This window comes from Varanus komodoensis, unplaced genomic scaffold, assembly GCF_004798865.1.
Source record: "Varanus komodoensis strain SLA01 unplaced genomic scaffold, ASM479886v1 scaffold39, whole genome shotgun sequence".
Classification (NCBI taxonomy): Eukaryota; Metazoa; Chordata; class Lepidosauria; order Squamata; family Varanidae; genus Varanus; species Varanus komodoensis.
In genome coordinates this window covers 1052974-1067059 of record NW_025335922.1, presented here as the reverse complement: position 1 = coordinate 1067059, position 14086 = coordinate 1052974, and the positions used below count along the sequence as shown (strand labels likewise).

Below are 14086 nucleotides of genomic sequence, written 5' to 3'. Positions count from 1 at the left end.
TGTTAGATGCTAGGATACTGGTTTTTACAAAGTCCATATATTCAAATGTTTTGATAGCCCTTTGAATAAAGTAGTTCAGGTTGCTATATCTGGATTTCTTGTAGGGTGGCCTGCACAAATGGCAACCTTGCAATAGTCTTGATAGAGTACTGTGAGTTAGTCAACCATAAAGTTCCTTAAATGGGTATGAGTGGACGGACATCCATTTGCCTTTCCCGGATATCAAATGTAGATTCCAGCCAAACTGATAACACAAACTGAGCCAGTGTGGTGCAGTGGTTAGATTGTGCAAATGGGACTCAGGCAATCAGGGTTCAAGTCCCTGCTCAGCCATAGAGCCAACTGGGTGTCTTGGGGCAAGTCACAGACTTTCAGTCCAGCCTACCTCAAAGGGTTGTTGTTATGGGAGTAAGATTGAGAGCAGGAGGAGGAGAGTGATGTAAGCCATGTTGAGTTGTTCTAAAAAGTGGGATATACATCTAATAGCTAAAACTACTTGTAGCTTTTTGTGAGTTTAACCTTGGCTTTCTGGGGAGCTCATGATATACCTTACCAAGCCTAGAGGCTTTTATGTAAAAGGATTGGGAAAGTGCTACAGCCTCTGCAGTATTTAAAATTTGTTTATCCTCAGATATCCTAATTCCACTTCTGAGACAGCTGGTTTGATTTTTCATTTTTTGGAAATCTGTTGTAATTCTAATACAACAAACATTCTAGTTTACATGCCACTTTTAATAAAATTAACTAGAGAACATACCACTAAGCAAAGTAAAAGAAAAATGTGGAGTAAATTTATTAAAGCACAGCCAAGCAATACATTCAGTTGTGTCTCTGGAAAGCTGGAGAGGAGGCATCTGTCCATCAGTACCTTGGAGCCACCTCAGGATTCTGTCATTCTCAGTTGGGCTCATGCTTTCAGCTCCAGACTGGGCTGAGTTCTTAATAAAGTGAAAGGGTGTCTGGAATTTTCTGACTGGCTCTAGGTGAGAACTTATAGGTATGGACTGAACACTGCACGCACACAAGGGTTCCCTGTGTATAGAAAGCAGCACTTCTGGGAGAATGCTAGACCAGAACCCCTCTTTCTGAAATACAGTTTGCTAGGTAGAGGGTGTGTGTGTGTGTGTGTGTGTGTGTAAATAATATGAGGGAACATTCAATTATGTGAGTCCTCATCTGAAGGAGTAGAGCCAGAAACAGGATTGCCTCTTCACTAAGAAATAGAAGTGCCTCTTTTACTCATCCTTTATCTGGGCAAGTCAACTTGAACTCATAACTGAGCTGGCTATGCCCTGTGCCAAGATTGCTTATCTTGCTAGAGATCATTCTTTTGATTTGTGTGTGTCTCCTCTCTCTCAGGAACAGGGAGTCTCACTGCTGCAGTTGAAACAGCATCTGGGCGCAAGGCAATGGTAATTGGAAAGCCAAACACGTACATGTTTGAGTGCATTGTGGAGCGCTTTGGAGTGGATCCATCCCGCATGCTCATGGTGGGTGACCGGCTGGAGACAGACATCCTGTTTGGCAAGAACTGTGGCCTTGATACGGTCTTGACCCTGACAGGTGTCTCGCGCCTGGAGGAGGCACAGGCTTACATGGCCAGCGACAGCCCAGCCGCAAAGGACCTGGTGCCTCACTACTATGTGGACAGCATTGCAGACTTGATACCAGGCCTGGATGAGTAAAGGGGAACGTGGGTGGGTAGAGGTCCGAGTTGCATTCCAGACTGCCACCCTTCCCTACTTCTGTCTCCCTTTCTTGATTCCAGGCTCATCACATTCCAGTGTTTGGTCAAATGGGGTATTAGTTCCCATTCACTCTTTGGGCTCACTGTTTATTTAGCCAGCTATAGGGAAAAGGGAATTTTATGTGAACGTGTGGGGTATTTACAGGCCAACCCAGTATTTATTTATTTATTCCCCCCACCACCACTTGGCATGATGTGGTTATTTAATTTATTTTTGTTTTCCTGTTGCCAGTAGTGGCCTTCTTACTGTTGTCCTCTGCTTTGTTTTAAAGCACAGTGATGTGCTTGTTGTGGTGTCTGCTCCCAAGCTTAAATGAGGCAACCTTTGCGCCAGTGTTATTTATCTCTTCTCCTACTGCTGCCATTCCATGCCAGTGTTGGGGTTCGTGTCCCAGAACTCTTGCTGTGAAAAAGGGAACATCAGGAAAAAATGTTGAGAAGTACCATTGTGCCTGCACAGAATGGCTCTCTGGAATAATTCCTGTGGGTATATATGAAAGGAGACATTTATCATAACTATACAGCTTGTCCAGAACTGATAAGAGCTGAGGCTAGGTTTTTGATGCATGCTACGTATATGACACTGACACTGTTTGGTTTATTTATCCACAGGAATTTCTCTGGAGTGCTCTATTGTGCAGGATAAAATTGTCAGTTGGCTCAGTTAAAAGGAACTTAAGAGTGGTAAATCTAGAGTATGTACAGCTCTTAACTGTGAATTAAATATGAAGGAAGGTTCTTTTCTGTCTTGAGAGTGTTCTCAGGTAACGTAATTTTTATCAATCCAATTTTGGAATACAGGATTGCTGTTGCAACAACAAAATAGGTTGCGTAGAACTATTTTTTGCCAGAAGTTCTGAATCGGCTGTCACTTTGTCTCAGTAATCCTGTAGCAATAGCAGCTTCCAAACATCCCTGCCTCTGTACGGATGCAGGAATATGATGTTTTCCCCCTTTCCCTGTCTGCCTGATCCAGTGAAACAATCAGTAAACCATTCAACTCCTGTCTGTGCCTGAGAGGATGCACCACCGCCCCAGGGGAGGGATGAACCCTGCTCTGCTGTGGTGTGCTTGATCTGTGGGATAAAGTCGGCATTTCCAGCAATTTCAGTGTGCCACAGTATCCCAAAATCAGTCATTGCTGCTTGTCTTTTTATGGTTTATTATGTATTTATCAAAGTGTTTGTATAAATTATGCTGATCAGTTGTGCCAAGGTGGGTATGTAGCCTCTGGGCCCACTCACTGCCTGTACCTCCATGTTGTTGTGGTTTTCTGACATATGCTGTCATTCTGCATATAATAAAATGCAGGCATAAGATGGAATCGGACTTTTTTTATTGCCCACTCAGTGCAGTTGCCATAGTTTGTCAGTTCTCTGAAATGAGGACTAGCTCTGTATTACAATTAACTAAACCTAATTACCAAGCAAGGCCATGATCACTTCTGGAAAATATTCTAATGTCAATTTAAATCAGGAAATTGAACATAATGATTGTTGGAATAGCCATTGCATGCATATAGCCAAGAATCTCTTGTAAGAGGAAATAGAGCTGAGTTGTAGTGACAGGTAAACTCCTCTCAGCTCAACTTGAAATTGGCTTGGTAAACAAAGCTTCTTTTGAAAACAGAGGAAGATAACTTGGTTTCTTATGAGCCCGAATGTTATGTGTTTGAATCATTAGCATAGCCGCCGTGCCTGAGGGCTTCTTGTGCCTCCTATTCAGCATTTCCAAAAGGCAGTCACATCATGACAGAGCTGGAGGACTCTCCCCTGTCTGTTTCTTAGTAAGAAAGGATGTCTTGATGAAGGCCTTTCTCTGTGGCAACCTTGAACAGTACAGTGGTAGAGAGAGCCCTGAGCTATGTTTGGTTATGCTAATTCTTTTGATGTCCAAAGAAATTTTTATTTCCCAGGGTTCCTAGCATCTGAGATGCTGTCATCATAGTGCCTGAAGGGGAGACAGAGGCACTCTGATTAGTCATAATACAGGTAAGTAATCCAAATATGATGAGACCAAATATGAAGACACCTTTTTACCATGCCATCAAATACACTCACAATGGAGTGGACATATTCAACAGTGACCTACTGGCCTTTGGACCTGGACAGACTCCAACATACTCCTTATAATTAAAAATTGAATGGAGTGATGAGCATACTTACTGGAACGAGTAAAGCCTGGAAGGCATGTCAAACCTTCCAAGGCCAGGCCTGCAAGATGCCATTTCAAACCAGAGAGCCAACTCTGTGGCAATAAAAAGTACAGTCATGACAGTGTCAAATATTATGAACATATGCAAAAAATACCCCCCTGTAGATGCAGAAGGTTGCTTAAGGAGCAAGGCTTCAAAAATTAAAATTAACGTTACCCATGCCAAATACTGGTTTTGCGTTTGTTACTAGGATATATTTCTAAAGCCTTGCCTGTTAATGATGTCCTCATTTTCAGTAGTAGCAAGGAGCAATATTGAGACTGTCTGTGTGCCTCTGCTTATTCTGTTGCTCCACTGGGACCAACAGCCAGGAAGTTAGTGGTTCGTACAGCAACCTCAGAAGCCAGCTAGAGCACTCATTCTCGGAACAGGACAAATGAAGAGTATTCTGTGGGCTCTACCGACCTGCCCTGCTCTAGAAACAAATATTTCTGCTAGTGTCTTGTACTAGTGGTGGGTCCTGCTGGTATGCTTTTCACTAATGAAATCGTCAAATTGGAAATTTAGACATTAATATTCTTCTGAAAGTATCTGTTGGTCATGTGTCTTCCACTATAGGTAGCTACTGACTAAATGGGCCTGAAGAAAGCTGTTGACTTAATTTGCTGTGGCAAGTAAGTGGCTAGCTTCCAGGGCCTAATCCATTTTGATATTTCCAGGTATCCCTAGTATTACTAGTTATGTTTGCCAGACTGGAAAATGCAGGAAAGTTCTCATTTGCTTCTTTCCATTCATATTTCTAGTAGAAGAGATGCACTGTGCCTGTACTTGATTGTTATCTAGTCTGTGTCTTAAGATGCTTTGAGTATAATACAAAATTATGAAAAACACTGATAAAGACTTGATTAGAATAGTGAAAAGATCAAAAACTCAGACACAAAATCTACAGTTCTTCAGACTGTGTTAAACTGCAGATTGCTACAGAATGAAAGCCTACTTGCATATGTGGGAAGCCAGAGATCCCAGCAAGGTGATAGGCTTGCATTTCAGAGCTTCAGTTTCTCCACCAGAAAGGATTTGCTTATACCTTTTAAAACCTTAACAGTGATGGGATATAGAGCAGGACCTCTAATCCTGATCTTAAGGGTTGAACATGTTCTTATGGAATAAGGTGTGTTATGCCAGGTAATGTTGAGAAGCAATACCTCTCAAAAAGAGGTGCTTGTCTGCCAGCCTCCCTCAAAAGGTTTGGGTTCTTTGCTAGGTTTAATGTGTGCTGCCAGAGAAAGAACACACTCTACATTCACACAGACACACACACTGCTTAGAAAGCAAAGGAAAGTTTATTCAGCAGAAAATATAGGCAGGTACAGAACTCTTAGCCAAATATTGTCCAAGCAGCAAATATTCCTATTGCATCCCAATTCGACTCAATATTTCTCAAAAGCTTCTTGCCTGACAGTCTCTTGGAGAAAAGCGAACAGGCAAACAGAGGGAGAGTCAGCCATTACCTGTCCTCAACAGGAGTCCCTTGTGTGGCCAGAAAGGGTGTATTGCCAATGGGTGCCGAGCCTGTGTTCAGACCTTACCCCACCACTGCTTGGAATTCTCAGAATGGTGTAAAGAGAATATTTCCCTCTGTATTTTCCTTTATACTATATCCTCTTTCCCTCTACTTTATCATATAGTATATAATTTGCTGTCATGGGAAGTGGTGATGGCTGCCAATCTGGATGGCTTTAAAAAGGGATTGGACAGATTCATGATGGAGGAGGCTATCAGTGACTACTAACCTTGCCGGGTATGTGCCACCTCCTTTACCAGAGGTGGCATGCTTGCATACACTAGTATCTGAACAGGAGGAGGTCTTGCACCCACCCTGCTTGCTGGTTTGCTACTGTGTGCATGGAGTGCAGGACTAGATGGACCTTTGGTCTGATCCTGCATGGCTTTTCTTACGTTCTGTACCTGCTTTTACAGGAAAGGGAAGGTTCCCATTGCTTCCCAGACTCCTGCTGATTGTCAAATGGGTGATTGACTGCTTCTTGTTGACCTTATCTATTGCTGTCTGCTATGTGACCATGTCTATTTTCTATGGGTCTGAAAGTGAGTGCTTTGTGTTTGCTGGCTGCTATTGATGGGGTAATTTCCAGGTATCTCAGAACATCTTCCTTGCAGGGTCACTTTGCCTAATTTCTTTAAGGGGAAATGTCTTTTGTCTGACCTTCTCTCCAAAAAATCCTTCCACATTCATTAGTCACTCTTAATTCTTCTCCCATTCACACTGGCTAGCCTAGGATAGTGGATCTCCTGAACTCAGGCTTATCTCAACATGGCACTGCCTCATAGCCTGGGAGTCTGTTTTAGTGGTGCTAATTGCACATGCTACTGCTGCCTCTTGAGATATTCCTCCATAGCACTGCCAAGGATTTATTTTCTTCCCCCATGACTTGAAGTCAGACATAATGATCTCTCCTCATTTCTTTGCCTCCAATGAAGACTGAGATGGGGGAAATACCATTTTTACCACAACTCTAAATATCAATTGGACATTGAAAACTGGATGTGTATTCTTATAAGAGTAATTATCTTGAGCCTGAATTTAGCTTTTCGTGATACCATAAAGCCAGGTGTGGCAACAGCTTTGTTGGGACTAGAAGATGGTGAACTCAGGACAGTGAACAAACAAGCCCCTCCCTGTCTTTGCTGTCCTGGTAATGTCTCGGGGGAGCCCCAGAAGTCACGGTTACCTACTGAGCCTTTGTGAGGGTGTGATTGGTGCCTAGTAAGAGGAGGGGGGGTGGCAGTTACTGATGTTCACTGGACTTGGATCCAGCTGGACCGTGACTGGAAATCCACTTGTGTGACTGCACTTCCTTGCCCTCTGCTACCACTGTGCACGTCCCGCTTTTTCTTTGGAGAGTCCTTCAGCCTCTGGAGCAGATTTGGGCATCTGCAGAGAGAAAGAAGAAACCTGCCAGTGGTGCCCTCCCGTTGATGTCCTGGCCCTGGAGATGAGAGCAAGGATATAATGTAGTGAGCAGCACTCATCTGCAAAAGGAAAGGGTGACATTTGTCTCACTAATGGCTGCCTTCATTCCTGTGATGCCCTTCCAAGGGCCTTGCCCTCCATCTGCGTACTCCCACCATTCATTCTCTCTCCAATCAGGCTTTGAAAAAATACGCTCACTCCAGTAAGATGTGTTTTGTAAGCCTGACAGCTGCAGGGAACACAGGGGTGTGTATGTCTGTGTGTGCATAGGGGTGGATTGCATGTGATTAGTCCATGGCAGTTCCTCCCCACTGTCCCCAAGAGTAATTGGTACTTCCTATCCTGAAAAAAATTGCTCTGCAAATGAAAGGGGGGTTGCCTTGTGTATGTCACATGCAAACTGCAACTTTTCAGCTCCTTTCCATCTGCTGTAAAAGATGTTGCTCAAAGCAGGAAGAACGTAAAAGCAGCATGGTGACCAAATGTGAAGGTTCAACTATCCTGCTTCTGTGGGGGGATGCATGGAGATGCTCGGGTCAGAATTACAGTGTGATTGTGGAATGGGAGTCTTCATCCCAAGTAGTTAGAGCAGGAGTCCCCTTCCAGATGACATTGAACTCAAGCCACGTCTGTTCCAGCCAGAATGGATTCTGGAACTTAGTGTCTCAGCATCTGGAGGACTAATTTTCCTTAACTCTAAATTGGAGGTTAAGAATGGACATCTGCAGCCGATCATTTGAAATCCCCAATTCTTCTGCATGTTAGTGTGGTTTAAGAACTGATCATATTCAGAAGCAAAAGCATGGGGATGTGCAAGTAATGAATTGGAGGCTAGTTCTTTGTTCCTTGTGGAGGAGGCTGTTGTGCTGCTTTACATTTACCCTTATTCCATTTCCTTAAAAGACTGGATAGATGGCTGTGTGCTCTAGTATATCTAGAAACCTCTGGAAAGCGCAAATTTGCTTACCTCTGAGGTATGAAAAAATTGTAGTTTCTCAGCACTGATGTTAGCAGTTTCAGTTCTAGGAAACTTGCATTTCCCTGGAAATGAAGCCCCTCAAGGGCAACAGTTGGATGCCCACAACTTCAAAAATATGTATTACTGAAAGTTAGCAGAAAGTACCAACCTTTTGCATAATAGGTCATCCAGTAGAGGATGCTCAAATGTATTAAGTAAAAATAATTCTTGGTGGACTATTTTTGTTATAACACATGCAGAAATCCATTGCATGTAGAACAATTGAGAAATTCATCAGGACAGGAGAAAGTCTTAATATTAAAATGCATACATTAAATATTAGCAATTGCTTGTTTGGTACGTGGGTGACTTGAACCCTTCTCTCATTCTGCTGGATGTTTCAGAAGTGATCAGAGGAAACTGGGCCTGTGCGAACATGGCAAGGAGGCTGTCTCCTCTTCCTGCGCCCCCTCACCCTCTCCCAGGGGAATGTTTGGGGTGGTAGTTCCATTTGTCCCCCACTAGGTGGCTCAGTGGCAAAACTGCTTGCCAAGTACAATCTTCTAATAATGCTGTTATGACCACTGCAATGCAAGTATTTAGATAACTGGGTTTATAAAGATTAAGCTTGTTCAAAGAATAGCCAAAAGATGTAGAAAACGTAGATAGAGAGCAAAGGGAGTAACTGAAAAGTTAACCACAAAATTGGTTTGGGTCCCAGTGTGAACCACAAGAAAGTAGAAGCAAGAAGTGAGATTCCAAAGTTCTGATTCACTGACCCAAACCATAGATTTTGTCAAACTTTGACTAACTGTTAACTATAAGCTATTCTCATTCATTCTTTCCATGGAGAGGCTGAGCAGTCTTTTCCAGGGATCAGGGTATGCCTTCAAATGCCTGTGAACTATTCTTTTAGCAAAAATGAAAATCTGGCTCCACCATTGCTTATTTAATGTGAGCATTTTTTCCCATCCCAATCATGCATACAAAATCTCTGTTTTAGAACTAGCACATATGCAAAGCAACAAGTTGTATATTAATTTTAAAGACTTCTTAAGTTTATACTCTCAATCACTTAAAAATGGTTTACTGTCCCAGTTTCTCTGAAGGGCATAAAGTTTAATAAAGCCTTGCTGTTGTATGCAATAATCCAGTAAGCTGGAGCTCTTACTGCAACATAATTTATTTGCATTGTCCCCCTGGGGGAGGCACCTTCATAGGAACCATGTGTAAAACCTGCACACACACATTCTACACATATATCGCTTCTAAATGGTGACATGGAGTTGTCATAGGTAATGAAGCCCTATGGCAATATAGCAATAGGAGCTTAGGTTAGCATGCATGCAGAGTGGTCTGGAAAAGTTCCAACAGAGGAACTAGGAGAAGTGCAGAGACAAGGGAATTGAGCCACACTGAAGCCATGGTAGGTTGCGGAATGTGTTGGTAGTGATAATCACTATGACTCAGAATGTCTGAACCTGGTGAGGATGGGTTGTTGGCACAGTAAAGATACCCTTAAATCTAACACAGCCCATGAGTTGTAGTTGGCTTGTTAGCCACCCCAATGATCTACCTTTGCTGGGTTGGCAATAAGCCATGCTGATTGCCCACTACAGCTTGAATTTTCAAAGCAGCCACTAGCACACTGCAGTCCCTCCTGGCACAGCAGGATGCACTAATTAGCACTGGTAGCTGGAAGGTGGCTGCTGTTGTCCATAGCTTCACGGCAAGAGAGGACAACCTGGTGTCCTTCAAATGATGATGGAATCCAGTTCTTATCAGAAGTGCTATAAGTTGTACTATGAAATGGCTCAAGGCCACTGGGTTGGGAAATACTCAACTAACGATTTCACTTTCTGCACTGCATAATATTTGCAGTTTCTTTAGCATTTGAAACGATGGGCTTAAAACCGAAATACTGACAGTTTAACTCCAACTCCAACCAATATTCTCAGATATCTATGGTAATAAAAATAGAATATGTTATTTTCTCCTTATACTTTTTAATTGCTCATCTCCAGAGGCTAATCACAGCTCTGTACTAAATGTGCTTTTTGGCCTAGTGTCTAGAATTCTCTTAGTCATGAAAAGTGAGTTTCAGGCTCCAGGAGGAAGGCTAAAGCAAAGCAAAAGTGTGGCATGTGGCTCTTTACTCATGAGTGTAATAGATCACACTGCAGACAGGAACTAAAAAGAGGAACCACAAGTCCATAGCAATACCTTTGTCATCCTTTAAGAATACAGCCTACTACTTGCACCCTCACTGACTGGAAGCCCCTGAACCTGGAGTCAGCAGTGCAGGGTGAGAGGAATAGGGGGTCAATCCAGTTCCCTGTTCCCTATCCTTAAGCTAGGGTTGCCCCCCCCCCCCCAACTGTCTAGGAAAGCATTTTGGATGGGAGAGAGAGGAGGCTGGCAGAGGTTGAGGCTGGCTGGTATCCTTTCCAATCTCCTCTCCTCCTGACCCACTGACCCCCCCCCCCTTTCCCACCTCTGCAAGGCAGAGTGCAGTGTAGGGGTTAGAACTATCACTCTCCCTCCTGAGGTTGAAGTATTGTCTCTGCCCTCAGAAGGATTTTACAATCAGTCCTCAAAGAGACTGCAGAATTAATTTATCCAGTTAAAATGTTTAGCAAACCTGAAAAATAGTGTGGGAAAGGGTACTGGTTTTCTGTCTTTCCAGTGCATTTGGAATGGGCAGCCCTTCAAAAGGACTGTCTTCTGTTTAGTTAGATGTGTGACCACCTGACACATGGACAGTTCCTGCAGTGGAGGGCAGTGAGTAGAAGCATCCCCTCTGTAATGGAAGAAGTGCTATTCAGCTACCACACAACATGGAGTTGGGGATGAACAATTCGGTACAATGAAGTCATAGAGCTGGATGAAGAACCGTGGCGGGAATAGCCCTGGTCTCCTGTGACAAATGTTATCTTCTCAGCTCCTGGCTTTCTAGGGCTGCAGGGGAGGGCGCTGTTTCTGGAGAGGGCTTGCTTTGAGACCAGCACTATCATCATGCGGATTATGGTGGTGGCCTTGGGGCAAGGGGTGGGGGGGCAACTGCTGGTCAAGAGCATCGAAGCTTGCCTGCTGCTCCAGGTGTGCTCAAGGACACTAATCCATAGCTCACGCTGAAGTAAGGTCCAGCTGTCTTTCACATACAGGGCACCATCTTCTTTTGCCTCATGTAGCAAAATGGCTTGGGCTGACCCTGCCTTGCTTTTTGCCCTGTGACCAAGGCCAAGAGAGAGGAGGCATGCGTGGAAGTTTTACACATGAAAGCCTGTCCTTTTTGCTGAGGTTGGAAACAACTTGATTTGAACATGTTTGTTACAGTGTCTTGAAAAATGAAACTGCAGTATGAATCCTGTTCAGTATTCAGGATGAGAAAACAAGCAGAATAAGAAGAGCTGCAAATTTACTCTTCAGAACTTAATGGATGGTTGATAAAATGGCATTAGAGGTGCAGTATAAAAAGGGTGGCAAATAAAATCCTAACTTTGCATGCAGGATGAGCATGGAAGAGGCATGTCTGTGATTGGGGTGAGACCAGAAAATTGAGGATGCCTTAATTGAAATGGTAATGTAATGGCAGTGAGAAAGATATACTCAGTGTTGGGAATTAAGAAGCTGTCTTACATCAAGTGAAACTGGTCTTTCTAGCTCAACCTGGCAACACCTCTCCAAGTTTTCAGGCAAGAGTTTTTTTTCCCAGCTGTACACAGAAATTTATTCATTTATTAGATTTCTGTCCTGCCTTTTTTCTTACAATGAACTCAAAGCAGCTTACATAATTCTCCTCTCAATCTTATCTCCACAAGAACAAGGTAGGTTGTTAATGCCAGGAATTAAACCTGGACCTTCTGTTTGTGGATAGTCACTGCTAATCTGTCACCTAGAACAGATTCCCTCTGTCGCATAAGGTCCCTTTTGCTTACCTGTGCCACCTGTTTTGGGAAAGCACATTGCCTGTGTTTTGGCCAAGAGGGTAGACAGAACTGTTTACCCTGAAAGGAAAATAACAGGCCGGGCTATTAAGCATTGGATTAATTAACATTCAAAAAGTTCTAACTGGGCATGCAGGAGGCGCTAGTTTCCGGAGCAGTGCAGGTGGCAGTGATGCAATTCTGAGCAATAAAGCTTGGGCTGCATTTATATCATTGGTGAGTCATATGGAGCTTTTCTTTCTGACAAAACAGTCTTACCCATATGGGTGCTTTTTCCCTACTTCTACCCGCAGATAAGGGTAGTATGCTGCTTTATGACAATAAAGCAGGTGTGACAATAAATATTTCCCATGCTCTTCAGCCAACTTGCTGCCAGAGGCCTGCTCCAATAGGAGCCACCCTTGGGAAGAAGGAAAACCTGTGGTTCGTGTTGCTGAAGTTTGACAATGGGATGTTGACTGATAAGAACCAACAGACATTGGTCTAACTAATTTGATGTACCAGATCCAGAAGGTCTGTTTTAACATCTGAGGCAGCCTTCTCCAAACTTGTATCCTCCGGAAGTGTGAGACTACAGTCCCAGCATCACCATCAAGTTGTTGCCCTGCACATCTGGAAGGCACCAGCTTGGGGCAGGTCAATCTAGGAACTAGAGAGTCGCCTTCCCCCTGAATTTATGGAAGTTGCAGAGTATAAATGGAGAAAATGGTGCTTCTACATTATGATGTGCCTACTAAAATAATATTAACTTGGGTTGACCTGTATGTTCTTATTATCTATAAATGAGAGCTTATTAGGGCTTAGCCTGCAAGCTCATTTTCACTGACAAGATTTCACATGTTCCAAAATTAAGTAAGAATGTCCAGGATCCAAAAAGCTACATCAGGCATGCTCTGGGCATGCCCTTTATTTTATTTTATTTTATTTTATTTATTTTGATCAGCAGACTTCGGGGCTGTCACAAGCTTCTATAGGAAGTCCTCCTGCTTTCAAAAGTGCTTGCTGTGAGTTCGGGTTGATGTTTCAGAAACACAAGTGGGAAGCTTTTGCATGCAACTAATAGTCCAGTTCTTTGGATCTCATCCTAGCTGGATGAGACTTTTGAGACTGGATGATGACTTGAGCTCCAGCCACTAAAATGGCTTACAGGGTTAATCAAATATCTGGATTCTTTTACATGGTTTGCGCATCATCTGTTTTTGGCTGTTCAAGTATTTTATCTTGAATGCTGACCTTTGTTTTTTGTTTTGCTTTTTAATGTGTTTTATTGTTTTTATTGCTCTCATTTTGGATTTTTTGTAATTGCATGCTACACTTCAAGCTTTCGTCTTTCATTTCCTATAATTTATACATTGCTTTATAGCTAAAGCTCTTGGGGCAATGCATATAATAAAAGAAAAAACTATTTGTGTACATCTTTGATCTTTATTGGTGCTGATTTTTTAACTCTCCTGTTCCTTGACTGTGATGTGTTCTTAAGTCTGATCATTTTAAATCTTCCACAACGGGGCAGGTGGAGGAGGATCTAAAATTGTTGGAATATCCCATTTTCACAGTTGGCTCACCTCCTATTCACTCTCAATGCCCTTTCTCCTCTGCCAAGGCTGAGAGACCTTTTAAATAGGGATCCCGGAGGGTTCTGGGGGATTCTTGCTAGTGATTGCTGTGATCCCAGGTCACTCTGTGGAAAGCAGAAATGACTCAGGCAATTGACACAATCATTCCAAGCACTCTCCTCTAAGCAGGAGAGAGCCCAGCTAGGTCCTTGGTATACACCTGAGCTGAGAACAGTGAAACAAGAGGGAAGATGGCTAGGACACAGGTGGAGGAAAATTCATGCCGAGTCTGACCAGACACAGGTTAGAGTTCGTTGTCAAGCCTACTCGGTGGTGGTGGTGACAAAAGGATCTCTTTCTCAGCATTTCATCTTAATATTGCTCATCTGAGCATTTCCATATGATTCATGGCCTGTTACAATCAGTTGCACGCTGTGACAGGTTTGCATGGCATTTTGAGATAAAATCAGTCAGCTCTGTCATGAATTGGACAGCACAATTGATGCAGTTCCATTAGAAGTGGTGCCCAGAACACTGGATCAGTTTGATTGAATGAGTTTCAGTTGCTGAAGCCCAGTACTATGGACAAGATGCTTGGCCAAGTCTAGCCAAACACTTGTGTGTGTGACTCTTGCCCTTCATGACTTATGGCATCTAATAAGTAGATGAGATCCAGCTGAGTCCCAGAAGCTATAAATGTCTCAGTGAGAAAGGGGGGGGGGGTGGTTAGA

At 43.2% G+C, this 14086-nt stretch overlaps 1 protein-coding gene across 1 annotated transcript in view; it reads left to right on the top strand.

Moving 5' to 3' along the window:
- Positions 1-3071, top strand: part of SH3BP1 (SH3 domain binding protein 1) — a 42019-nt gene extending 38948 nt beyond the window's left edge. Inside the window, exon 20 of the mRNA XM_044441059.1 lies at positions 1360-3071. Coding sequence (XP_044296994.1) covers positions 1360-1685 — 326 coding nt within the window. The 3' untranslated portion in view covers positions 1686-3071. The remainder of the gene's footprint in view (positions 1-1359) is intronic.
- Positions 3072-14086: the final 11015 nt, after the last annotated feature.